Source organism: Anomalospiza imberbis, chromosome 7 (assembly GCF_031753505.1).
Source record: "Anomalospiza imberbis isolate Cuckoo-Finch-1a 21T00152 chromosome 7, ASM3175350v1, whole genome shotgun sequence".
Taxonomy (NCBI): domain Eukaryota; kingdom Metazoa; phylum Chordata; class Aves; order Passeriformes; family Viduidae; genus Anomalospiza; species Anomalospiza imberbis.
Window position 1 is genome coordinate 33,288,591 of NC_089687.1, and position 27,308 is coordinate 33,315,898.

General features: G+C 38.8%; 1 protein-coding gene across 5 annotated transcripts in view; it reads left to right on the plus strand.

Moving 5' to 3' along the window:
• DIP2A (disco interacting protein 2 homolog A) overlaps window positions 1–27,308 on the plus strand; it is a 79,841-nt gene that overhangs the window by 15,709 nt on the left and 36,824 nt on the right. For all 5 annotated transcript variants that reach the window (XR_011000991.1, XM_068196426.1, XM_068196428.1 and 2 more), the window contains exons 2-4: window positions 9,401–9,472; window positions 17,438–17,557; window positions 23,697–23,816. Coding sequence is in view for 4 of the 5 variants with exons in the window: in XM_068196426.1 (XP_068052527.1) it covers window positions 9,401–9,472; window positions 17,438–17,557; window positions 23,697–23,816 (312 nt within the window). In the remaining variant the exon portion in view is untranslated. The remainder of the gene's footprint in view (window positions 1–9,400; window positions 9,473–17,437; window positions 17,558–23,696; window positions 23,817–27,308) is intronic.

Below are 27,308 nucleotides of genomic sequence, written 5' to 3' on the forward strand. Positions count from 1 at the left end.
CAAAAGTCACGGCTGTTTGTGAAATGCAGCAAGGCCATTAAAGTGTCTTCTGATCATCAGTTAAAATGAAGGGACTGATTATAGCTATTTGAAGTCCTTAACTCTAAGAGTATCTGCATGTTCTGTGTTAGCAATGCAGGGATTTTTTAATCTAAAAGTAATGTGGATGCCTGACCAAGAACGGCTTTGTCTTAGGAATGTTTAAACCAATTATTCAAACGATTTAAACATGATGTGGGGTGTCAGTTTTAAAAATGCTGGTATATTCCACTTATCCCAGACATTGTCTAAGTCTTGGTAATTGAAACATTCGTAAGGGAGTCAACTGCCAAAAGAGAGGGAAAAAGCAAGTAGTCCTTTAGCATAATCCCTTGAAACTCAAAGGTTGTTGGAGTGGTTCTGGTCATTTTAATGTTTAAATATTTTTTTAATAATAAATAATAAACCACTGCAGTTTAGTGTGCTGCTTGTTAACAACACCTTTCAATTGTCTGAGAAAGTGCTTCTGTAGCAGAGCATTTGGAAGGATAATGTCAGTGGTTCTGGGGTTTTTGGAGACAAGTGTCAAAACCTATTGCTTTGAACTCAATTTCATTGCTAATGAGTTTCTTGTGTGGAGATTTTTATATTCCAATTGCCTCAGTTTAAATGCAAGAGATGGAGTAAAAACCAGTTAACAGTAGTTTGTTTCATTCTGCATCTATCTTGAAATTTTTTTAATGCAACTTCATACAAGGTGAAAGCAGATCTTTGAAGGTACTGACTTCCATGTAAACAGTAACATCTCTTCTCGGGTTTGGGTTTTTTTGGGGTTTTTTTTGGCTTGGTTTGGAAGTCCTTGGGTGGTCCTGCTTGCTGTCCTGCATCGGTCTCAAGCATCCAACAGGTTGTTTCAACACGAACAAGAGGTGCTGCTGGTGATCTTGGAGGAGATTTGGAATAAATCCACACTCAGATCTGAATTTAGGATTAAGTGACTTTTCATACTGTGACATATCTGAATAAGACTGCTTTGAGTATAAACAAGTATGGATTTTCTGGTTTAGGATGAAACAGGTGGTGACTTCTTCCCAAGTACCACCAATCTGTGCTTTCATCCATGACCTTCCTGTTCATGAGCTCCTGCATTCTGAAGCCTTTTGTCTCTTGGCAAAAGAATTAAGAAACAAAACAGATACCTATTCAATATTCAGTTTATTGAACAATGTCTCTTCAGTGCCCTGGATGAGTCACGGGTCTTGTTGAAAAATAAATGTAGTCATGTAGATTTTCCCAGTACTTGCACGCAAGGGTGTTTGTTGGACTGAATGGATAAGCTTAAATCTGATATTTTTGTGCTCCAGTATTTGTCTTTGTAAGTGTAATAATTTGTCTGAGCTTGCATTCTGGACACTCGGTGTGATGTGTTAGTACTGGGGAGCACTGCATTGGTGGGTTTTTGTACTGGGCTTCACTGTTAAGGCATCAAATATGTGAACTTGCCAAAGTTCATAGGTGAATATTGTTTTAAAGGAATTGCTTGAAATCTTTTTATTTTAATAAAGAGATTCCAAGTGATTGGGTGATTTGTAGTTAGTTAATAGTGCTCAGTGTTAAGGAGCTGTGGTGGTAAAAGCTGCTTATAATGGAAGAGCTTGAGGAAAGCAGAACTGGTTGGTGTCAAGTGGAAGAACTTTGGTGTTTTGTTGCTTCCTTGAAACCAGGTTTTGTTGAAACTTTTTGTTTAATCGAAGCTTTGTTCTGTTGTGGGTTTTTGAGGGGCCTGGTGCAGAATGTGTCCTCGGCAGTTGTTCTTGGGGCATCCAAAAGGGAGCAGGTCCCTCTCTCTCCATTGCGACCCTGCCTCGTGCCATCCACACCATTTGCCTCCCTGCCTGTGCTTATCACAGTTCTGCTGCTGCCCTCCTCCTCAGCCACCCTCATGATGGACAGAGTTTTCAGCACGTTTAAGTGACCTTTCAACAGTGGTCATTAATCACATTAATGACAGCACCAAAGCTGCACACTAGATTTGAGGTGAGCCCTTAATGAATCTCTATGGTGTGGACTTGGCGAGATCACGTGTAAGAGAAAGAAAAGGAAAACCTAAAGTGAGCTGCCTGTCTGACATTCATGGTTGTTCTAGTACAGATTTTCTGAATAATTTATTGGTATTTTTCTGTCTCCTGTCTGTTTCCCAGACTCAAAAAAGTAAGAAATTGGCCACCAGAGAAAACCAAGAAATTGGCCACCAGAAAACTTTGTTGGGAAATAGATGAGCATATCTTAGGACAGGAGGAGGTTAGTCTGTGTGAATAGGGAAGACCTGAGAATACAGCTTTTTGGATGGACCAAAATCTTCTGTGAATAACTCCCATGGGGGAATCCTGGAAAAAAATAGATGTATTGGAGTTAGTGATGTGATAGTAAGAAGGGAGAAAAGGTAAGAAGTCATTATTAATGAATTGAAAAGCCATTTAATGAAATGACCTTAACAAGGGAATTATAAATTAATTATATTATCATAATTGTAAATTATAATACTTTGATAATATTGTGGGTATTAGAATACTCATTATATAATAATTGTAAAATATAATTAATTACCTGGTTTAGTGTAAGGTGTGCCTGACCACAGAAGAGTATTGAAACTAGATGAGCCTTAACATCCCTTTTATCCAAACCATTCTCTGATTCTATAAGTGTGACCACCTCCTCCCACATGGCAGCATTTTTTGTATATTTCTCAGGTTTGGTCCAGTTAAAGGCACCTTGTATTTCTCATTCAATTGATAATCAAATACTTTCTATCTTACAGTAGGATTAGTCAAGGTAAATAATCAAGTAGCTTGGTAAGGACATTTAGAAGCAGTACCATCAAATACATGGGATAGAGGATCAAAAGAGGCAGGACAGAATCCATATTCATATGCATATTTTGGGAAACAGTAATTGCAAGGATTTGGCAGAACTGGTAAGGAAGAAAAAGTTGCTTAAGGTACTGCCAACCTGTCTCTTCCAGATCATCATTAATGTTGGTAAGGAACGTTACTGCAAAAGAGTATTTTTCAGGCCTTTGATTATGGGTATCACTGCATGGGAGATTCTGGAAACGTGTTTGGTATGCACTGGAGTACAGAAATTTTTCTCTCTAATATGCTTTGCTCTTAAGAAGCCAATTTAAAAATTATTTTTGCGTTCAATACTTTATTGATGCATTTCACTAAGAAGGTTTTAGCCAACCTTAGTTCATAGAAAATTCTGCTGCTGAGACACTGCCTTGGCAGCAGCCTGGGATCAGCATGTTACATTCAACTTCAAGCAGGTGCTGGCTGGGGACTTGAGCATCTGAGACTGCAGACACCAAGCCTGGCTTTCCTTTGGCTCTTTTTAACAGATAAACAAGGAAAAAGGTGCAGTTGGCAGAAACCACAGAATCATGGAATGTGCCAGGTTGGAAGGGACCACAGTGGGTCATCTGGTCCAGCCTCCCTGCTCAACATTTTGTTGCCAATGTTTGGTTCATGCTGTTCAGGGAGAGCTCCCTTTCATCAGAAAATGCACTTAATGAGTAGTGTTGAAACTGGAAATAAATTGTAAATAAGTTTATCCACCACGGGGACCCATGCTGGGGCTTCCCAAATGTGCAAGCATTGAACTGTTCTGGTCCTAATAGGGATTGATGAAGTTTTTTTCCTGCCATGAGAGGATGTCTGTGTGCACCAGCTGGCTTGCTTGTGCTGCCTCCTTCTGTGAATAATTCAGCTGGTTTCCTTTTTTTTTTTTTTTTTTTTTCAGTTTATCATTCTGTAGTTCAGCCAGGATCTCTGAATCATTCATCTGATTCTTTGTGATCATGTCAGATGAGTTATGTGCACCCAATATATTAGTCAGGCTTGATTTCTTAGTAAAATTATATTGTATTATGTTGTTTATATAGCTTTAACATGAATACTGCTGAAGTCTGGTTTTTTTAAAATATGCCAATGTTTTATTTTAAGAAGTCAAAGTGTCTGCATTCACCATAAAATTTTGCCCAGTAGCCACCTCCCACACCTGTTATTTAGAGATTAAGTGTAGATCTTTTCTCTAAAAGCATGGTTTTACAGTGCATGCGAGGGCATGGTAATGTCATGTCAGGAAACGAATCAAATCTGAAACTGAGACCTAGAAATCCTTTGAAAAAATTTCATCGTTTACAAATTGAAATAACTTGTGTATGGAGTAGACACTGCATTTTACAGACCTTCTCATTGTATTTTTTTAACATAATTGGTGAATTTTGAGTTTTGTGCTGCTGTTGGAGTGTTTTGGGGTTTGCTAGTGGGTTTTTCGATTATTTTCATGGTCTCATAAATGAGGTGGGAATTTCCATGTTCATGGATTTTTGAATCAGTGTGCTTCAGTCTCCAGAGTGGTGCATCATGCCTAAATGGCATCTTTGCTGTGATCTTTGTGGCTGTCACCAAAGTTTAAATACGGGATAATTTCTTGCATATTAATGGAGGGAGGAAATAAAAAAATCAGTGTTGCTGACATCCAAAAACACACCATAAAGTTTCATACCAGGTTAATAATCTGAAGTATTTTCACTGTGTTAATCACTATGCCATATATAATGAGTCTGAAGGATGTGAAAGGAGCAGAAGCTGTGCTTTAGAAAGCCTTTTCTTTTATTCCTCCATACCTGGTTGTTTCTAGATTTGCATCTTTAGGCAAATCTAGAGGCAGTTTTCATGGAATCTTTTGGGGATACCATAGTATTACTTGATTCAAATAATTATTTATGGCCTCATTCATTATAATAGTTGGTTACTACATGTCAGACAATTATTCTACTTTGGTATTTTGTCCTTGATACAGCTAGGAAGTGACAAAAAGAAACTCAGAGTGTTTTCATTTCTGTAGTGCACTGAGATTTTGGTTGTTTTGAATTTCCATGATGGGGAGCACATTGCATGTATACAGCATTCTTTCTAAAGCTTTTCACTTTGGAATCTTACTAAAATAACTGTGTTAGACTTATTCATAAGTAAACATCAAGCCCTAATTTTTGGCTTGAATTTTAACAAGATCTTGTCCATTGATCTGCCTGGCCACTCCTAGTCTGTTTTTTCCCAACTTCTTTTGTTGACTTTTGTGGAAGCAGACAGTACATTCCCTATGGGCCAGAGGATTCCCATTCTTTCCTCCCTGTGTGTGTAGCTTTCCTCAGCCTTTTGAAGGGGATAGCAAAGTTACTCATCTCCATCCTAATGAGAACTGGAAATGGTACCTGGTGTGATAGATGTTGTCACCCACAGGTGTACATATAGCTGGCATCTGTCAGTCTGTGTGTGTTCTGCAGGAAGCTCCAACAGCATAGAAGAGAAGTGGCAGAGTTGGAGCTTTTCCTGTCTCCCTGTGGACCAAGCTTAAGGATTTACTGCAGCAGTGGAAGAACAATTCATTAATTTGGCTTAACTGAGCTTAGAAACTGCTGCTAAGGCTGCTTTTGTGATCTAGTTATTTAACCTTGTTTTGCACTGTCAGATGCTGACTCCTGGCAGATGAAGCAAATAAGTGTTTAATCCAGGCAAATCCAGAGTTTAAAAGGAGAAGCTCTCTCTTCTCCCTACGTACACACACAGTTCACAAGTATGGGTTGTATGGAACAGAATAACCTGGAATGCACTGACTTTGCACATCCTGTCTGAACTGCAGGATTCACCCACCCTTAGCTTTTTAAAGTTGTAAAATATAAGTGATGCCTTTGTCCTGCAACTGCTTTGAAACTTCAAGGTGAAAAGGTGGTATATAAATGTGTCAGAACAGAATTTTCTTATTCTAATTTCAAATTTTCTAATTCTAAATATTACTTTGGATTGCGTTATCAATTGCGAAAGTCCTAATGGCTTGGTCAAACTAAGTCTATTAGTTTTGATAATTCCTTCTATAATTTATTAGGCAATTAATGGTATTGTAAAATATAGTCCCACTGTGTAATTGTGAACAGAGTGGAAGACCCGATTTTTGCTATTAACATACTGGTCAAATTCCTTCCATTTCTATCATTAAGATACATATAATTAGCTAGTCATTATTTGCCTAGTGTCTAGAACTTGATGTTCCAGTGATTCTGTTGTATGTGCAAAGGTTTAATGAAATTCCACATTTATATAGTTGTATGTGACTGTGCTGCCACTTTTACATCAGACAAGTTTTGTACTTCGATAACTTGAATTCCCTCAAAGGGATGCAAATCCTGCTGCAAATTAAGAATTACCAGTACCACACATTTTCAGTGAAGTCGTGCTAAAGTTCTAATACTGCTTGAAGGCATCGTGATGTTTTCAGGATGTTTCAAATAGTGTCTTTGAAATAGAATTTCTAATAGCTTAGTCAAATGCATCACCATATGAAATGATCAGATGTCATTTCCATTTTAAAGAGATTCCTGTAATATGAAAGATTCCAATCAAGATGTTTTCACACTTCACTTAGCTCATCATATGCAAACTAAATTAAGGTAGCAGTCGACCTACCAGATGCGGTAGGCACAGAACTACCAGAGCCTATATCTCAGGGATGGCAGCGAGTGTTGGCTGCTGTACAGTTTGGAGATCCAAATCTTTCTTTGATTGCAAGTAATGATTTTCATCTTTTAGTTCCTTTGTTGCCTGTTGATCAGTTTGGCTTTTGCCTGATTTACACAAGTGTAGTGTCTGGGAGAACATGTACCAGGTAAGTCTTGGAATGGGTACTAGTAGTAGGTTTGGAGGAGTTGTTCTGGTTCCTAGTTTAGGTGGTGATAAAAGCTTGTGGGTTAAATAAAAATGATTGTGAACTGTCACGGGCAGAATCTTTTGGTAGTACATCTGTGTGTGTCCCAGCTTGAAGCTCTCAGGTGTGCATATGGAGAAAATATGTCCCAAACCATTTCCAGTTTTCTTTAGACTGTTTAAATTCTGACATTGTTCCTTAACCTTCCATCTTTTCCAATGTTTCTGTAGTTTATCTTAAAGGATTTGTATTTTGGTGTTTGGTTCATCTTCAGGGTCTTTTTAAAAAGGTTGTTTAAGACACAGAATTAGCAATGATATCTGCTGAATTGACTCTTCCACCTCTACCAACTTTTCAAATACAGTGACAGCCTATCCCAGAAACATGGGGGATATGCTTTAAATACTTCTACAGATGACATATAAGTTATGTTTTAGACTGGAAACTTGCCTGCCTTTCCAAACCACCCAGGAGCCACCTCTGAGGCAGAAGCCAATGTTGGTGCCCTTGACTTTATCCTGAAGGAACTGGCAAAGGTTTCTGCAGCCAAGGTGATGGACCTGCAATTGTGGCTGTGCTCACCAGTGGCCAAACAGTGCAGTTCTTCAAGGTTTCATCTTGCAGAGCTGATCCAGCTGATTAGGTTTTTCCATGTTTAATGTATAGTCAGCTCATTTTGAAATGTTTCTGCTCTTGACCTCTGCAAACTGGGGACCAGGAGCCATTTCCCTATCTTCAGCAAGTGCCAGGCTCTCACAGATCCATCGTCAGTTCCATTTAGTGAATTTGGCATTAAGATTCTGTTAGGTCTAGTGCTAACATGATGGAATAGAACCATGCTTGGGCAGAATCAGGGTAACTACATGACAGATTCTTGTGTGCACTAATGAAGAATATATTTTTATAGGTCATTTTAAGAAATGCTACCACTTTCATCTCTGTCTAGATTAATTTTCTTGGCATCTGTGACATATTTTACGATATGTGCTTTACGATACTTCAGATATTTCAAGTAAATGTCTCTTCCAAAGAGAACTCTAACAGCTCAGCCCAGTGTCTGGCTTTATGCAGGCTTCCCAGCTGCCTCGCTGAGACCGAGGAACCTCAGATTGCTTTTGTATAATCCAGTAACTCAGGAGAAAGTGAGGCTAAATGACAGCAGCTGTGGCCCCGGTGTACCAATGTGACTCTTTTTGGAAGAAATGAGGGACCACAAAAAGCCCATATGATGGGTGAATCCCCCTGAGGCTCTGGGGGCAAGGGGGGAACAGTTGTTAGGAAGAGCCCCACCCCCAGGCTTTGGAGAAAGGAACAAAGCCCAGCTTGGCTGGGCAGCACAGCTCAACCTGCCACAGCGCTGCAGAAAGCGACAGAGATGCTGTTGACTTTGTCCTTTGCTTAACCTCATTCAAGGAAAGTCCTTCAAGTCAGCATTCCAGCAAAATCAAAGAATTTCCAGGTGCTGCAAGATGCCAGTGTGTGAAGTATTCTGGTTTGAATAGGACTCTCTCTTCAGCCCTGCCCTTTGATCATGGCTTACCTGTGCAGCTGGGTGGTACCTGGCAGAGGCTGAGCTGCCCAGAGGGTTGGGATAAGGATTATGTGGAGCATTTTTGAAGCTGTGCAAATTGATGTCTTCTCTGAGCTGACAGTGCAGCACATTTGTGTAAGGTACAGTTTTGATCCTTAAAGAATTTGCTGAGCTTTAGTCTTCCAAATTTACTTGCAGTTTAAGAAAAACTGTTCTTACTGGTGCTTCTTGTCTATTGGATTGGGTTTTTTATTTCTTCCATAATTGATAATTATGCATCTCTTCTTCTGAAAGAAGATAATTTCTGATAACCTTTTCTTTTTTTTTGTAAAAAGTTTAGTTGATAATTTTGACCACGTGTTCCCAGGCAGACAAATCTGCTTGGGCATTTGTAGTGCTTTCAGTTTGATCTAATTCTCATTTTGATACAATAATACTGCATATACATAAAAATTATATTTTTGTGTATTTCTTCTGCTAATTTTTTTTCCTGCTCAAGAAAAATGGTGATTTCTGTCTTGTGTCCAAATTTTGTATATAATATTTACATGGGTTCATGAAGGAAAAACTGGCTGATTGTAGTTTGAAATACCTGCAATGACTGAAGCACTCCAGGATGTGCATGTTTTTCTTACCTGTTTTGAACAATGTCTTTGAACTCCCATTGTATTGGGAGAGCGTCAATAGCTTGAAATGATGCATATTCACTTGGATGGAGGTTGGGGATGGCAGAATGAAATGACTTTGTGTCTGATAGGGTTCTCTGATACAGGGGTGAGGCAGATATTTGAGGAAATGAAGAATATTAAGCAAAAAATTAAACACAGCCCTTATGGATTAAAGAAAGTAATTAAGAATCATTTAAAAATACAGAGTAAGAACTCTTCTGTGTAAAATCTGAGTGAGTAAAAGGGGTTCTACTTGGCCAGAGGTAGGCTGAATCCATATATATATATATATATATATATATATATATGTGTAATTAATGCCTTTTTTTTGTTGTTTTTTCCCTGCATAGTTTGTTTTGTTAAATTCTTTCACCAATATGTTGCTGACAGAATATGCTTGATGCAAAGATTTAAATGTAGAATTTCCAAACAATATGTATTTATTTCTTCTTTTCTTTAGGAGACATCACTCAAAAAGGATATGAAAAGAAGAGGGCAAAGCTGTTAGCACGGTACATACCACTAATTCAAGGTGAGAAACTGCGTGGAAGTTACACCTTTGTGCCAAATCTGTGAAAATATAAAATGGAAAAGTTCTCACTAAATAGACTGAATGAATTATAAAAGTGTTTGATATGGCATCTAACCAGCAGTGGGAAGTAGCTGTCACAGAGAAGTGCAGAGCAAGGAAAAAGCCTGAAATACATGTATTTTATAGTTTTATATGAAATGTTAAATGCTAACATTTTTGTCAGCAAACTTTAGTTTGACAACTGCATCTTAGACTTTAGGATAACTTTAGAAATTAATAAAGTTATTGCTAAAAGCAAATTGGCTGCTTTCATTAGATGAAAATACTCAGTGGTCCTCACTCTCATGCTTTAATATGCTGTTTTTGCCCTGTGCCTCACCCCGTTTCCACACACTCCCTCACCCCCTCTGTTTCTTCAAAGTGCTGACTTTTTTATATATAAACTATTGCTTCTGAAGCTGCTTGTTATCAGACTTCATCATCCACAGCCAAAATTGAAGTGCCCAGCTTTTTAAAATTTGTTTTTATGCTAGGATACTGAAATCAGTCGGGGTTTAGGGCTGTTATGCTGCCACTGAGATTTGGTGTTCTATAATCCCCCAATTTTCCATAGCTTGACAGATTTTAAGATAAAGGAAAATGAGAAGAAAACTAAGGTGAGTGGAAGCAATAATGAGGCACTGTAAACTGAGACAGTGTTGAACAGTCAGAAGGTAATCTGGTGTTTCATCATGGGGGTTCTTAGCAGATGTTTCTTTTTTGTGGTTTTGTTTTTTATTTGGATTTGGGGATTTATTTAAGAATAGATGTAGGTTTTCCCTTAGCAAATTTGTAATCTCTGTAGGCCAAGCAGAACCAAACCCATCTCTTTAAAATGGCTTGCTCCTTGCAAAGAAGCAGTTTGGATTTTTAGGATGACTTTGACAGTCAGCAGCAAGCTCTAGCTGCACCTGCCACAGCTTCTCCTCCTTACACCATTTTTCTGGAAAGAACTGTCTGAGTTTTCTGTTCAAAATAACAGAAAATAACGTCCTCTAACTCATCTAAGTTAAAGATTCTGAGACCAGGTGAAGTATGGATTTTGACTGAGGATTCACAATTACTAGAAATATTCTATCAGTGCACTTTGTCTCCTAGAAAGTCACGTCTTTGGATTTCTGCCTCTTGTTTAATCTCTCATCATCTTTGATTTACTCTGCCTTCACTCCTTTCTATTGACAGTGGGGGTTTTACTTCATATTTTTTCCTTCTCAGCTCTCACAAGGCTGTTTGCACAAATATTCAAGTACTGAGCTCTCAAGCATAGCTTAGACAGCTCCAGTACTTTGTCTGCCATACTCCTTAAAGTAAGTTTAGATTTTCAGCTGCTTAAAGATTTTTCTCCTTGTTCAGCTATATTTTCCCTAATCGCCTTAAGCAGTAGTTTAATGAGTCAGCGAATCCTGTGGTTTGTCCTACTTGCTTGATACCACATTTTCTAAGAAGTACCAGATTACCTGATCTTTTTTTACCACTTCTGCCTAGATTAGCATTAAGCTGACGGGAATCTAGCTTTAATATGCTAAAAAATGAATAGACTGTCTGCCTCTGAGCACAAAGAATGATGCTCTGGTAAAAAGATAAAATTTGCTTAAAACATGAAGCTAACTGCCTGGTTCAGTTTCGTGACATATGCTCCATTAACCCAGTTCTAACTTGAAATTTCCTTAATTGTCACAGCTTCAGCATGGCTCAGAATAGTGTGTGGGAGCCCAAAAGGCTTTGAGCCTGCAGAAATTTTTCATCGTTAACAATTTAATTGCAGCATTCCTGATAGAATTCATAAGGTTTAGTATCCATCAAGTTTTTGCAGACTGATGTATGTCAGCATTTTACATTTGTTGAGTTCTTGCTCTATGATTTGACATCCCCAGGACCACTAAATCAGGTCTTTCTACAGCTTTATGTCTTAGAAGTGTACTTACATGCCCATAGGTTTGGGTTCTGGAAATTTAACTTACCCCGTTACATCTCATCAACTGCCACGTACAAACTAATCATGTGCAAACTCCTGCTCTCTCAGTACCATGTAAAATGGATTGGGCTATCTTCTGCTGCACTGTACGGCTGAATCCGTGGGGAGCCAAATCATTACCCAGACAGTGTTAAACAACCCACAGAGGGCTTGGTGAACAGAAAAAGACAGAAGTGGCTGCAAAGCACATTTTCAATTAACAGGAAAATTAAGCAGAACACCATGTGATTCAAGAGTCTCATTCCTGTAGATGGTTTTATATTGTAAAATTCTAAATCTGCAGTGATGAAGAGTTAGTGGAAATGTGAAGATTTTGCTTAGGAACCATAGAACTCTGTAATTATATGGAAATAACTAGAATGAGTTATTTTTCACTGATCCAACAAAGTGCACTGTGCAAAATCAAAAACAAGTGTTGAGTAATAGCAAACATTAAACAGTAATTAATTATTTTAATGAAGTAAAATTCAACAGTCAGTAATTGGCTTCCTCAGTCAACCTCTGCATGCAAATTCCAGATAAAACTGTGAGGAAATAATTAATTATATCTGTAGGCAATCTGGCATGCTGCATGGTGAAGCTTCTGAGTGAGGGATAACATCAGACACATGGCAGAGGGTGATTTTGAATATGAGTAGAGCTGGGGTGTAAAAACATTCAGAAATAATACAATAAAATAAGCAGCATTTGCAGTGAGAATTCTGTCCTGACGGGCAGGTGATCGTCTTAAACTTCCTTTCTAACATCTCAAGTAAAAATCCTGCCTTGTGATGGTTGTTTCCTGATTATCCTGATTTCTTACTGATGTTTTTACAGTTGCCTCTTTGGCTGTGTAAATGAGGTTGCAATTGCAGTTAGTGTCCCGGTGCTGCTTTACAGAGCAGTCCCTGGAAATTATTTCAGTGGATTTAGTTAGTGCTAGAATAACACTTTGGTGAGTGACTTCATTTCTTCTCTGGTGTCAGAGTGATTCCACTCTAAAATTACTTTCTTTTATTATTTTCTTCTCTTTTCTTCCTTAGCACTTCTGCTCCAGCAAAATTGAAATGTTAACCATTTTCAATTTTTTATTTTAAGGGAAAATTGTTATGAAACCTCCTCTAGTTTTGGTTGAGGCTGGCATGTGCCATACTTCTATTTTTCTTACATTTTCATGGGTTTATGTCTCTGAAAAATGTTTCTGCTGCTACCAGGAATACATATGTGTTCTGTTCCTGGCTGCACCAGGTGATCTTCAAGGTCCCTCCAACCTGGGTTGCTCTGTGATTCTGTGTAACTGTGATTTTTGTTTTTACATCTTTGTGGGTAAGAAGTACCCACATACCAGCCTCTCATTCAATCAGAGTGGGATGAGTTTTACATACCCCTATAGCACTTTGTACCTGTAGTTCCATTTCTAGGGAACGTGCAACTTACTCTGGTGTCTTGGGAGTCTACAAAAGCTTTATAATTTCTTATAATTTAAGGGAAAAATATATAAGTACCTTTCTTGGTGCTATGAAGTTAAAACTCCCACTTTATACGATGGGTATAATGCCTATGATCAAGGGATCTCCAAATTTTAATTGGCTAATTTGGTTGGATCTCGGTGTACTTGGTTTAAATGAGGTATGTGAAAATGTAATGTGTTCACATAGGCTAGTTGAAAAAGCAGTTTATAGCTTCATTTCTCAGTTTCTCAAAATATCAAGAGATTGCTATTCTTGTGCCTTTTCAGTTCAGTGCACATCCTTTTACATTAGGAGTGCTCCTGAACTGTTGCTTAAAATGGACTATTATTTTAAGAAATTAAAGTTCTAGCTATTGCCCTGTGGGTGTTCTGCTTCCCAGTCTGTCATAATGTCTAAGTATGTCTCTTACTTGTGGTATTTTCATTGAGGTGGTTAGATTGTCTGAATTGGATCCAAATCCTGGCTTGTGTTTGGTTTCACTGAATTTATAACAAGTGTCTTCTATGCTTTTGTGTTCTTTGCTACTGTTTCATGCTTCCTTGAATGTAAAGTGTTCATGCCCTTAAAATGGTTTCATAAGCTTCAAGTGGAAGCTTATGAGCTGGAATTTACTTCCTTGAGTAGAGGAAAATGTTAACAGAATAATGGAAGGTTGTCAAACATAATGCATGTGTATGATGCCTTTTGTTATCATTATTATTTCTAATCTCTTGAATTTCTAATACCTTATTCTGGGAAATAAATTACAGTGTGTAAACCCTTGTTCAGTCCCTCTAATCTGGAAGGTATGAACACTTCCAAAACTGGATCTTGAAGATAAAAAATCTGTGTATAGCAGTTAATATGCTCTTAGATGGGATATGACAGTAAAGGATGGTAACATTGAACTTGAGTGAGGACTGGGTACTCAATAACTGCCCCAGAGACAGACCTCCACTTTCTGGATTTTCTGCCTTGTCATACCTTTTCCTTTCTTTTTGCACTTTGAACCTGGCTACTGTAGTTTGTTCCTTTCTTATTTTCAGACCCAGTTCAATAGCTGCAGAAAGATTTGATAATGTACAAAGAGTCTGGAGTTTCCTCTTTGGCCTCCCTCTTCCCCTCTCCTCTGTACAGAGCTCTCTAACACATTATGTTTTCAAAATTTGATCTCTACCCACCTAATGTCTTTATCCTGCACATCCTCCCCACGGATGCCAGCAGAGAATCTTGCTTGTCCTGTCAGCTCTTCCCTGCTCTTACACTAAAAATGTTTTTGATTGTATAAATGAAAATTGCTTGAAATGCCAGTATTAGTCTTGATTCTCCAGTGCTTGTGGATGGACAAATACAGGAATAATTCAAATATTATTTTTAATTTCATCCTGTAGAAGCAAATTGTTCAGTTAGTTGGAACAAGCATCCATTTTAAGGTGACTTCATTCTTGCTAGCTTTGAGCAAGTTAAAAATGGAGAGAATGCAGCGTTAGTGGATCAAGTGCCTTTAGTATATGTCTTTTCTGTAACGGTGTGAGTGGGGAAACTTCTCCTAATTACCCATCTGCTTTTGCTGAAGGCTAAGGTAGTGATTTGCACAGTAGTATAATAAACCAGTAAGCTCACCAGGCTTGTGGAACAGCATTTTGGTTATGTAGCCTAGGAGTCAGATGCACTATCTTACTATTTTTACCAAAAAATGACATTTTTCAGATTCATTGTTGGTATTTTTGCACTGTGATATGAAACCTACTTTGAGAAAGCAAGAAGGGAGACTTAATCCGAAGAAACTGAGTTATGGTTTCTAACAGTGCCAAGGATTTCATGCCTCATCCTAATTTAAAAGGAACTTTTGAGATTCACTGATACAAACTTCATCACAATAACTCTGATTCACAAAATCTGATCTTAGTCTTGAGAGGAAGAGAGTGTTGTGGTGTTGGAGTTGATCATGGACTCCTGTTGTTATGTGTGGTCACTTCTTCCCTGCTTCTCCTGCCCCCCGTGTTGGTGTGGCCAAAGAGCAGTGCTCGGGTTGCACATGACTCAGGACATCCTGCATGCAATGCAGGTTGTCATCTGTTGATGGGTTATACCAGTCAGCTCATTTTCCAGATTATTTTCCTCCCACAGGGGAACACAGAATGGAAAAGGGGCTCTTGAAAGTCCTGATTTCATGGCTCTGTAGTTACTACAAGACTGCAAATTGGAAGAGTAAGGAATTGGGAAGAGCATGAATCTCTTTTTCTGCTTACCACTAACAGTCCTTCTGGAGAAAAAGAAATGGCACACACAAAAAAAAGTTCTGGTTTTCTTTTGCTGTTTCTTTCACCCAAGGTCTCTTTTTACAAAATTACACAAAAATGATGTGGATATGATGTTTTCTGAGAATTTCTTAAGTAGTCTTAGTTGAGGGAGGCTCCCAGTCCTGCTGCCTGTTCTCCTTTGTACCATCATAGTTATCATGTTATCCCTTTGCCTTGGCTATTTGCTTGGCTCAGGCTTAAGGAGATGACTTGCCTCGATCTTTCTAACAGAATCTAAAGCTGTTGTTTATTGTTTCCAGATCACCAAATCCCCCTGGAGTGTTGACCTGTGGTTATGGAAAACTTGTGTTCAAGTGAAATGTGGAATAGAATTCTGCAGTGTTTTCACCACTTATCAGATCTGTTGAATCAATTCAGTTGGCAGACTACATTTGTTTTTCTCTTACAAACAGAATTCTGCTTAAGTGTTTCAAGGAGTGTTAGGTCTCTATATTGGTAAACACACATTCTGTTCTGCTCCACTGAGGACACTTTGGTTTCTTTGCTGGGCTGCCTCCATATTTCCCATTGGGGAGTGCAGTTGATGTTAGATATTTTGTCATCTTTTTAAAAAGCTTTACTTTTGGAAAACAGGGAAGATTAGGTGAGAATATGTTCTTTATTACAAACTATAAAAGAAAGGAGCTCATCTCTGGAGTGGGACTAATTTCTTAAAACTTAGATCTGTGTGAATTATTAAATGTTCCTTTGTTTTTTTATTATTTAAGCTCATTTTTACCACACCCACACCCTGAACCCATATCTAGCTCAAGGTTGCCTCTTCAATATCCAGAGGTATTCACTGTTAGCTGCTAAGGGGTTGGGAAAGGGATTATGGATTGCATTCATCCAAAGGTCTTGACAGGTACCCAAGAAAGCTGGTATATAGTAATTTACTTTGTCTTGAAGATGATAAAACTCTTTCCCTGAGGATATTACATTTAAATAGAGTATTTGAAAGTTCTTTTTCATCAGTTGAGGTAGAAACAGGATATTTAATCCAATTACACTCCTAATGTAAAGACTGTATCTTACTGAAACGCCTTCATAAAAATGTCTTATAATTCCTAGATTTGTTAATAGTTGCCAGTTTCTTTCCTGATACTCACTTTGTAACAAAGGGAACAGAAACCCCATGAGAGAGTAAGGAACCTTTTCCTACTTATTAAAGTAAGATCTTGCCTTGCAAAGGAACCAACCCAGATTCCTCTGGAATGATGTCTTCTGTTCAGTGAGAGCTGCTTTTGGTAAATATTTGCAGTTTGAAAATGTGGTATTCAAAATAGTTTGTTTCCAAAATGTGTTGTTTTCAAAAGACTTTGGGGCAGGTAGGAAAGCAGAAGCTCTTCAAGGGAAGGAAGGAGTGAAATGAATATTCAGCCCTGTGTGCTACAAGTGCTGAATAAATACAGTGACCTTGATGCAGCAGTTCTTACATGGCTGAGGAAAGTTCATTGTAAAACACAGCACTAAGCTAAATTTATGTTAGGATTGTGCAAAAAAAAACTTCCAGCTGCATTGGAATTTTTACATTACATTTTGAAGTGTGGTTGTATAATAAAATTGCAAATGGAAGTTTCTATTCCAAATTTATATAGTCCTTGATGGATCAAAAGCCAACAGGTAGTCACCTCATTTTGGGGATGGGGAAAGGATAGTGGATATTTAATGGTTACTGTCTGTCCCTTTGCTTTTTTTATTCCTTTTGTGCTACAGGGTAAAATTGAGATTCATCTTCCTGAATATTAGCCAGCCTAAATGTAAGCAACTGCTTGGGGTTATCCAGAGCCCTGTTCTAATAAGGTGCAGAGCAAACAAGTAGAAAATGGTTCTGTTCCTCTTATTTTTGTTACCTTGTGTGGGGCTGGGAAGGTCTGTCATTGTGTCAGGAGTACATGAAGCACCCAGACAACCTAGATTACAGCAGGAGCTTTTACACAGCTGAAGCTGACAGTAATTCTGCATTAATATCTGCAAAGGTCTTACTAGAGAATTGCAGCATTTTTGTGAAATATGAATCTTGTGAGTGTTGCTCTGTTAAATGGGTATAGATTAAATTGGATTAAAATGCAGGTAGAAGATGAGCCCTTTTTAAAGGTACTGTCTTACACCAGTTGAACTTGTGAGTAAGTGTTGAGGGTAGTGAAACAGTGTAGACATGGGGAGCAGATATTATATTTGCAAAGCTGATTTTGTACTAAAATAAACTGTGTTTCAGGTGTGGATCCGTCCCTGCAAGCAGAGAACAGAGTCCCAGGCTCTTCCCAAGCCACTGCTGGGGTATCAAAACAGCAGAAGTCCCGATCCACCAACTCGAGGGACGAGCGCTTCCGATCTGGTAAGGGACAGAGATACAGCTGAGGCATCACATGTCCTGAGAGGAAAAGTATACCTGTAAAAGGGTACCTGCACAGAAAGCTGGAAGTGCTTTGGAAGAAGGGAAGAGATAATGAATGTCTTTCAAGAATCTTTTTGTTTTGATACATGAGTGGTTCTGGTTGAATCCAGCCTGGAGGAAATGCAAGAAGGGAAGGAGACTGTAGACCTGTCTTCTGATGTGTTTCTTGTTGTGAATTTTACTATGCTTAACGTGTTTTTCATATTTACTGAGCAAACAAAATTAGGTTTCCAGTCTCTATAACAGTGACTTAAAAATTTTGAAGACTAGAGTGTGTGAATTTGGGGGATTTTTTTGCTTACTTGTTTGGGTTATTTTGTTAAAGCAAGGTTATATATTTGTTGTAGCTTTCTTTCTAATATTTCCCGGTTTAAAGCAAGTGCACAAAAAAGGGAAATATCACAATGGATATTCTACTTCATTTAAATGGACACCACAGTGACAAACCTGTTTTGGAAATTGTGTGAAAATATTGATATCCTCATTGCATCCTGTTCCCATTGTTACTTTTCAGGTGGTTGAAGTGCACCATTTCCCTGTGAAATTCCTTGTCACAATAGTGAGGAAAAACAGGTGTTTGGAAGCTTTTCTCTCCTAAATACTTTTGGACATCTAGCTGGATATTTTTCTGTTTGTTGTGCAGGGTAATTCCACATCTTGGGTTTGAGGATGAGAGGTGCAAGTGGTGGCAGGCACTGCACATCATGAACAGGAGGCTGGTCTTGGGTCACCTTGTCTTGCCTCTGCTTGGGCAGAGTGGTTATTGTGTCCTCTTTGCCCTGCTGATGTGGAAAACCTTGCTCCAGAGTTGGAGCAGATGTGCCTTGTACATTCCTTAGGGCTGACTGATGAATGAGACTTCTTAAATATTCTGTGGATATATGCAGACTCCTGGGAAAGATGCCTGTATTCAGCTGCACAGAGAAGAAACTTCTGAATGCCAGGGAACATTGCATAGCTAAGTGACATGTTTAAAAATATTTTAAAATAATTATTAAATTATAGAAATATGTTACAGGAAATTATATTTTAGAAAATAATTAGAGTCAGATGTGCTATTGGTAAACTAACAAATAAAATATGCAAGAAGAGCACCGCTAGAGCAGGAAATCCTTGGGAGGTAGTCCTTGGTGGGGACTGCCAAGTCCTTCATGTGGTTTCCTATCACAGCTCCCCAAACTAATTTTTCATTAAATATTTCTGTCTAGAACAAGTTCTTTTCTTGGAAATTTGCAAAGTTCTTAGTTACAACACACATAATTGGATTTCTTTCTCCCATTAGTGATATATTACATGGCTTAATGTGCTGAGATGATATCACAACCAAATAGTGACAGTTTTGTTTGACTTGGTTTAGGTTAAACTTATTTAGGTCTTTGCAAGGAAATGTAGATATGGCTTTTAACTGTCAATATCTATTCTCCTTTTTCCTCTGTAGTTAAAAAAAATCTTCAGATTTACTGAAGATTCTTTATCTCAGCAAAGAGATATTGTTGCCTTTTTTGACTTCCCTATGTGCTGACACACGTTGACTGTTGTGAGGGATAACCAGCTTCAGCCTCCTTCCTCAATCTCACACCTGACTTATCCTTTAGACTGTTATGGGGAAGGCAGGGTGTGTTGTGTTGCTTCTTCTTTTTTCTTTCCTTCCAGTCTTCTTGTTTTCCTTTCTTCAAATCTCCTCAGTTCTCCTATGTCTTTTTCAAGAGTAGTTGATGAGGGGAGAATGCAGCTTTTCCTAGAACAGGATCTCTTTCTGGAGCAATTATAGGTACTTTAGAACCATCAACATAAATTACTTAAAATAAGCAAGGAAGTGAAACAGTTTTCTCTTTTTATACAATTAATCTGTTATTTACTCTCTGTAAGCACTTTTAAAGATTGTTTCACAGAAGAGGTGTGTATTTAAATCAACTGTATGTTTTTATCATCCCCAGATATTTGCCTTCACACAGTAAATATTATCCAAAAAATTTCAACAGTGAATATTATGGATAAATACAAGCCTGCTGTCCAGGCTTCAGCTGGAATAGTGTTAATTTTCTTTTTAATAGCTGGTACAGTACTGTCTTTTGGATTTACAATGAGAATAATGCTGATATTTTATTATTCTTGTTCTAAGTCTATTATTTTTTTATTATGATCATCATCATTATTATTGCATTTTAATTTACTTCAGATTATTATCATTAATATCTCAACCTGTGGATTTTACCTTTTTCCAGGTCCTTTCCTCATCCCACTTAGATAGTGCTTATTGATTTGTCTGTTGGTATTTTGAAATCCTTGAGCAATAGGGACACTGGTGAGCCTATAAATGTCATTTTTTTTCTTCAAACAACTGTAGAAATTCTTCCTTCTGTGCCTGAGGCAGGGACAAGAATCAGAGGCTGATAAATGAGCAGAGGTTACAAATAGGAAAGAAAAATGCTCTTCTAATAGCTTAACAGTTTAGGAGCTGTAAGAGTGTAGGTGATTTATAGTCCACAAACTATTTTAGTTTTCCTCCCTAATCCTTTTTTAAGGACATGTGGAAAGAAAGAAAATGAGAATAGGTACAAGGAATGGGAGAGAAGATTATGTGGTTTACTGCAGCAGAAGGAGAAAAGGTTTATAATAAGTTATTAATTGTTGATGGTTGCTTGCAGCTTAATAAAGTGCAGAAGCTTAGAAATACTTCTCCAAGACTTTTTCTTCTGCTTTTTGGATGGCAGCATATGGGTTTTTTCCCCTCACTTTGGTACATATATTCTTTGTGTTAATGAAATGCTGGGCTTGCTGTTCATCACTTCCAGTGATCACTGTTGAGCATTTGTGATCCCTGTTCTCAAAAATGTGACACATTTGGTCTGATTATGAGTGATTAATTCCCTGAAGAAAACTGAATTCCACAGTTCTTACATGGTGAATCACTTTCACAGTAAATTTTGAAGAATTTAAGTAACTGACAGTGGTAGAGAGCTTCTTTTTGCAATTCCAATATCCAGTTAAAATTTAATTTATACTAATTAATCAATTTTTATACCCTGAGTGTTCTGCTTCTTTAAAATAATTTCATCCTTTTACTTCTTTTATTGAAATCATGTAGAAAAGCTCTCAAAGCAAAAGTGGAATAGGAACAAAGTGTTCCAGGGAAGTGAAAGCGATTACTTCATTGATTTAGATGAGAGAGCATGTTCCTACTCAGCTGATGTCCAAGGACAAGATATTACAGGAAAGATTTCAAGCCAGGAATAGATTTTAATGAGTATAGAGGGAATGATGAGTTAAATTGGCGCTGTAAAAATAAAACACGGAACAGAATAAAAATTCATCCTGACTGTCTCCTGGTTGAATTTTTATCTGTTAATCTAGTCTGTTTCAGGTTGTGGGGTGGGAGTTAGGACTAGAGGATGAGGTGGTAGTGATTTTGCCCTCTGGAAATGGAATAAAAAGTAGTTCCCATGCTTGCTCCCACAAATCTGTGTGACGTTGTGACCTGCCCTGCTCTGCTTTGTTAAAAAGCCCCAGCACGCCCATGCCTCCATCTAGGCCTTTCCATTCCCAAAATGCACAACTGTGTAAGAATGCTTTCATTTTTTTTATCTGCCACATTATTGAATAGCTTAATGTATTTATATGCAGACTACAAATGCTGTGTGTTATTTTGCTCTTTGGAAGACCTTTTCTAGAGAACAATTTATGTTCCCCTGCTTCCTATGAGATGTTCATGTAGCAAAAATGTCTTTCAAATTTATGTAGATGTAGGCATGGTGGAAGTGACTGCATCTCACAGTTACTATCTCATTCTAGAAACATTGCAGCTTGGTTTTGGCTGAAAGTTCTGCCAAGGAAATGTGTCCTGCAGAATGGACATTTTGCCCCTACTTTTAAGACTGCAAAAACAGCCAAAAGGTTTGCTTCTGGGTATCTATGGGAATAAACTTCATTAGTGGATAGTTTAAGCTAAAACTAAGGATCAGGAGAAACCAAGACTTGACAAAAAGCCTAGATGTGGGAATGGAGAAGGAGCAGGCAGACATAAGTAAAGGGGAATTTTTAATTTATAAAACATCTGTTATTAAGTCCTTGGTGTGAAGGACAGCAGCAAAAATCTGTCAGGGGGCCCAGAACAAAAAAAGATTGTATTAAAGGGTAGAGGTTTTACAGTTTTGTTTTGGTTTGGTTTTGTTTTTTTTTTCCTTTTTCCTTCTTAGTATTTTCTTCTCATAACAGCATCATCTTTGAACCTCCCATGTTGCTTGCACAAAAAGTTCTTCTTTGAGATAAGCATCTACTTAGTGCATTCCTGAGTCTTGTAGGAACACACAGGTGGGATAGCATATTTGCATGTATACATATTTTAAATACTGCTCTGAACAGATTATCTGCAGGGAGCTGCAGACTGAGAAGTGACATTATTGCTGTGAAGAACTGGTTGGTGTCTGGGACCGTATGCTCAGGAATTCTGGTGATTTTGTAGAATCCATTTGACCAGACTGAAGGGCATGTTCCTTAGGACTCAGCATGACCAAAGGGGGATCAGGGCTAGTACAGAAATGGTACTTTTTAAATTAAAAATTAAAAAAAAAAATATTGTAAAACACTCATACTGTAGTCATCACCAAGGTAAATCCTTGTAGGGGGAGAGAGTTTCATTGTCTATTATATGTACAAAATTCTATGTACAATTATGTTACATTGTATTTTATGTGTAAATTGTATATGTCTGTCGTACACACATACCGACAAGTAATTTCATGCCTTCAAATTTGTCTGCCTGTTACATATATGCATCTTAGCAAAAGAATAGATGGATACTTATGGAAAGAATATGTGTTGTCTTTCAAATTGAATAGTTAATTTCTGAAAACCTTGTACAACAGTTTCCATGTAGAAGAAATGTGGTCAGCCCAGTGCAGAATCAGGTACTCACTCCTGCGCTCTGTCCTGGTTTGGGTTCTGTCTATTGACAGCCACACTCAGCAATAGCAATTCTTTTCTTGTACCCTCTGTCATTAGTCTTGCTGTTACTGTTCATTTTCATACCTCATTGCTGTTTTCAGTAAATTGTTCTTACCTCAACCCATGATCTTTGCCTTTTGTGCTTCCAAGTAATTCTCCTCTCCATCCTACCACAGAGAGGAAGGAGAGGGGGAAGAGAGTGAGCAGTGCTTGTCTTGAAGTGTTTTTAGAGGAAATAATACACTGGAGAATGCCATTCCTAAATTGCAACAAGCCCATTGGAACTATGCTTAAGTGTGTACATGTTGTATTGTGCTTTTCATGAGTTTGAGTCTTAGCTGGTAAGTCAAAGTCTGTTTTTGGTCTGCCTCATTCCTCCTCAACATCTGTTCACTTCTCATGAATTTTCTTCCTGCATAAGTTTTAGCTTTTGACACCATTGGAATGTAGATGTCAAAGAGAAAAAGCTGCTGAAAAATCACTGGAATACATTAAATTTTATCTGCAGTGAGGTCTTGATTGAACACTGAATTCCTCTTTAATCTCAGTTTTGGCTTAAAAATTAGAAAAGTTAAAATACAGCCCTTGAGCCTCTTAGGGTAATTTTTGCTTTCAGGAAAGTGAAAACTCTGTGTGTCTTTCCCTGATTCTTCATATAGAATCACAGAATTTTATTAGAGTTGGAAAATACTTCTAAAATCATTAAGTCCATTAGTCTCTTTTTTCTGGTTTTTTTATTACTTGTATTGTTTTGTGAGAACTTCAAGTATGCATGAACTTCTTTTCCCTTCCTGGATTTTGAGGATGAAGAGTCAAATGCTGTTGCAAATTTACAGAATCTGCATTGAAAATTCCCCCCCCCCCCCCCAGATGAAAATAACTGACAGTTTAAAACTAACATACTGGGTACTCTGTAACTGCAGTGTTTATTTCAGGGAGGATTTCAAAATGCTTCTCACAGAGCATTTTCAGGCTGATTTTGTGAGGAAAATATATCAACTTGCCCCTGCTTATTCTCCCTTAGCTTTGGAAACCATTGCTTCTGCACTGGATTGGAGCTGGAGGCAGTGGTGTTGATTCAGTCTTCCTGACTAACTGAAATTCTAACCTTTTTGTTTGTTTGTTTTCTATCTAGATGTGCACACTGAAGCAGTACAAGCAGCACTTGCAAAATATAAAGAGAGGAAGATGCCCATGCCCTCGAAGAGACGCTCTGTCCTGGTGCACTCTTCAGTAGAGACATACACCCCTCCAGGTACGTGTTGAGTGAGCACAGAGAATTAACAGAGCTGCCCAGAGAAACTGTGGTATCCCATCCCAGCAGGGCAGCCTGGGATAGCAGAAGGTGTTCCTGCCCAAAGTTGTTAGTAGGTTGCATTGGAGATCCGTATCATGGCTGTATTTCCCAATAATCAGGTCTTGGCTGGATTTATGCTGTGATGTTTTTCCTCATGGCTTTTAGTGTCTCATCTAGAGATAGCATGGCTGCTGAAAGTGCACATGAAAGCAGTCACAGAGTGAGCAGGTACCCTTTATGCATTAAATATGTTCTCTTACATCATATCTCACTCAGAGGAAATAATCTAGGCAAGCATGTCAGAGCTGAAAATACCTCATTTCACACTGCAGAAGATTTTTCTTTTAAAAGCTGAAGAAAATACCAGAGCATTAAGTTGCTGCATTAATTGCAGAGCACTCATCAGATGGTTTCAGCTATTCAGTGGTGAGCAGATTGAAACAGTCAGAAAGTCATACATTATAATTGTTCAGATTGATTATGGCAGAACGCCTTTTAATTTTTAGGGGGGAAAGGTAATCTTCTGTTGTCTCACAATGAATTTTCTGAAGGTTAAGAAAGTCATATATGTTGTGCTAGCAAGCCAAGTGGTTTGAGGCCAGTGTCTTGTATATGAAGAAGAAGGATTTCCTAAGATGTTTTATTTTGAGAATGTGCACGTGTCTTTTGTAATGTGGTCCAGGAGCAGAAGCACACTGACTTCTACTGCCTTTCTCTGTCATTTCTAGTTCTTAACCCCCTTAGAGAAGGGGGTTAAGAAGAGTTCAGGTATGTTTTCTGAGCTGTATTTCTTCTTTCTGTTCTTCCCATTTAAAGAGAATTCCACTTTAGTTTGCTAGTCCCACACATAAGTATATTATTTTTGTGGATTCTCCAATTATTTCATTAGTTAATAAACAGGAATCCTCTGTGTTCTTATATATGGTCTCTCTTGACCCTTAACGTTTTTACCTAGAATATATGCTAAGTATTTTTATTAAAGTATCTTTTTTTTTTTCTGAGCAGCTATTAAAAAGAAGCTGAGATGCTATAGAAACAATGTTAGGTTGTGTGATAAAAGCTGCCCTGCTCACCTGCAGAGAGCGTGAAGCATGGCAGGTGAGGCAGCCTGTCCCAGGAGCCACCAGCCCTTTCTGCACAAGCCCAGAGGGGCACTGTGAGCAGCAACAGGCAGGAAGGAAAGTTCAGGACTCTGAGAAGGGTCACCCTGTCCAGGCCTGTCCCTGGATAGCCTCAGCCCTCCTGGTCAGGTGTGAAGCCCATCAAGACCAGTCAGCAGCAGAGCACTTTCTGGACTGGGGGGAGCACACAGAGGGGTGAGGGACACAGTGTGGGGTGCAGGGCAAGAGTATTTCAGAACTTTCTGAACTGGGGGGAGCACACAGAGGGGTGAGGGACACAGTGTGGGGTGCAGGGCAAGAGTATTTCAGAACTGCATGAGTCTTGTTATGGGATGTTAAGGTGAGGAGGTGCAGACAGGCAAAGGGGCAGACTGAGGGAGGAACAAGTGTAGGGAAAACAGCAGGAGATAGGATCAAAAGGGCTGGTGGTGTGTAAATGGAACACGTGCCTGGCCATGCCCCTGAGCCTGCACTCCATACTGTACATGTGTGTACAGAGCAAGATGAGGCCATGGGATCTGCATGTTTTTGTGTGTTTGTGCTGCTGGAGAGTCATCTTCTAACATGCCTGTGCAGGTGGTCAGCAAAGAAGCCAAGCATGCTCACACTGGGATTGAGCAGGGTGCAGTAGCACCTTAAATAATAGGAGCTGAAAGCTGGTGGTGTGACCACAACAGGGACATGGTCATGGCCAAAAGCCTGCTGGAGTTCATGAATTGTTTGAACAACACTCCCGGGCACGTGGTGTCATTGTTGGGGTGCTCCTGTGCAGGGCCTGGAGTTGGACTCAGAATTCCTCGTGATTCCCTTCCAACTCAGGATATTCTGTGAAGAGTTCAGTGCCTCTAGAATCTGTCAAACTCTTTCTAAGAAAAGGTGTTATGAGATCCCCTTATTTCTATAAGAGAATGGGCCACTGCATGAGTTCTGTATCATGGGGAACCAGGACATTCAAAAATATTCTATGTACTTTCTTCAGGTATATCAAATCATAAAAATAATTGTCTTTTTATGGGTCTGCTTTATTTGCAAAGTTACCTCAGCAAGAAGTTGCAAAAACTCGAGTGGTGCTGAGCATCTAATCCTGAGCCATTCACCCACTGCCTTAAGTCCTTGTGTTGGCAGGAATTAATGCAATTAAAACATGCTTTGGTATTAGTAACGGAAACTTTGTTACAAACAACTACCATCAGGTACCAGGAAGGAAGCATCAGATTCATCTTCTTTACACTGAGGATTGTGAGGCACTGGCCCAGAGAAACTGTGGTTGCCCCATCCCTGGGAGTGTCCAGGGCCAGGTTGGATGGGGCTTGGAGCAACCTGGGATAGTGGAAGGTGCCTGTGCCCATGGCAGGGGGTGGAACAAGAGGAACTTTAGGGTCCCTTCCCACTCAAAACCATTCTGTGAATCTGTGCTTCTCAGCACAGTGTTAAATTGAAATCCAACTCCTGCCTGGCAGTAAAGGAACTACTTTTATCAGTCATCCTTCCAAAAATTTTAACGTACTTCTGGTTTTGTCCTACTGAGTCTCTGATCCTTCCCACACGAATTTCCTGTGATCAGAACTGGAGCTGAGCCTTCATGCAAGTCTGGCTCAAAGAGGGGTGGCTTCTGTGTCTGTCTTGGGACAGCTCCCAGCCAGGAAGAGCTGGAAGCCAAGCACACAGTATTCTGTCACTGTTCTGTCACCACACACCAGGATCCATGGATTAACCCCTGCCACTGCCACAGGGCTACTGCTGGGGTGGCCTTGCTACTTCATGGTGTATTTATGTTTTGATATTAGAATGCTTTTACTGTGGATCCTCCATTTTTGTACACAGATTACGTTTGTCTTGAGTCTGGGTAAGGGGATATTATCAGAGTGTGTATTCTGTGAGAAACCTGCTTTTTCTGTAGTTCTGTTTCTTCCTCTGAAGTGATTAGAAATGGCAGACATGGTGGTTCGGTTTGGGTTTTTTTTTCAATTCCTGGCTGTTCATAATCCCATTTTGTTCCATATTCCTGGGATTATTTATTTTTGCTTTCTGTCTAAAAGAAAGGGAAAGTTTCAAGCAATATGGGACAGGTTTGGCTTCTCTCCAGGAGCAAATGGAATCAGCTGCCAAAAACTCCAAATGTGGCAGCAGACTGGAAGTATCACATGAGACATGGACCCAGGAACGGGGATGCACCACAGCTGAATCTTCTCAGAGATCTGTTATTTGGGTGTTTTCATTCAAAATTGTCGTGTTTGATGAGGGAGGTCAAATAATGAGATATCTACAATTTTAACTTTGAAAATGCCATCACGATAATGGGATTCCTATGAAACGTTTTTTTTTGTTT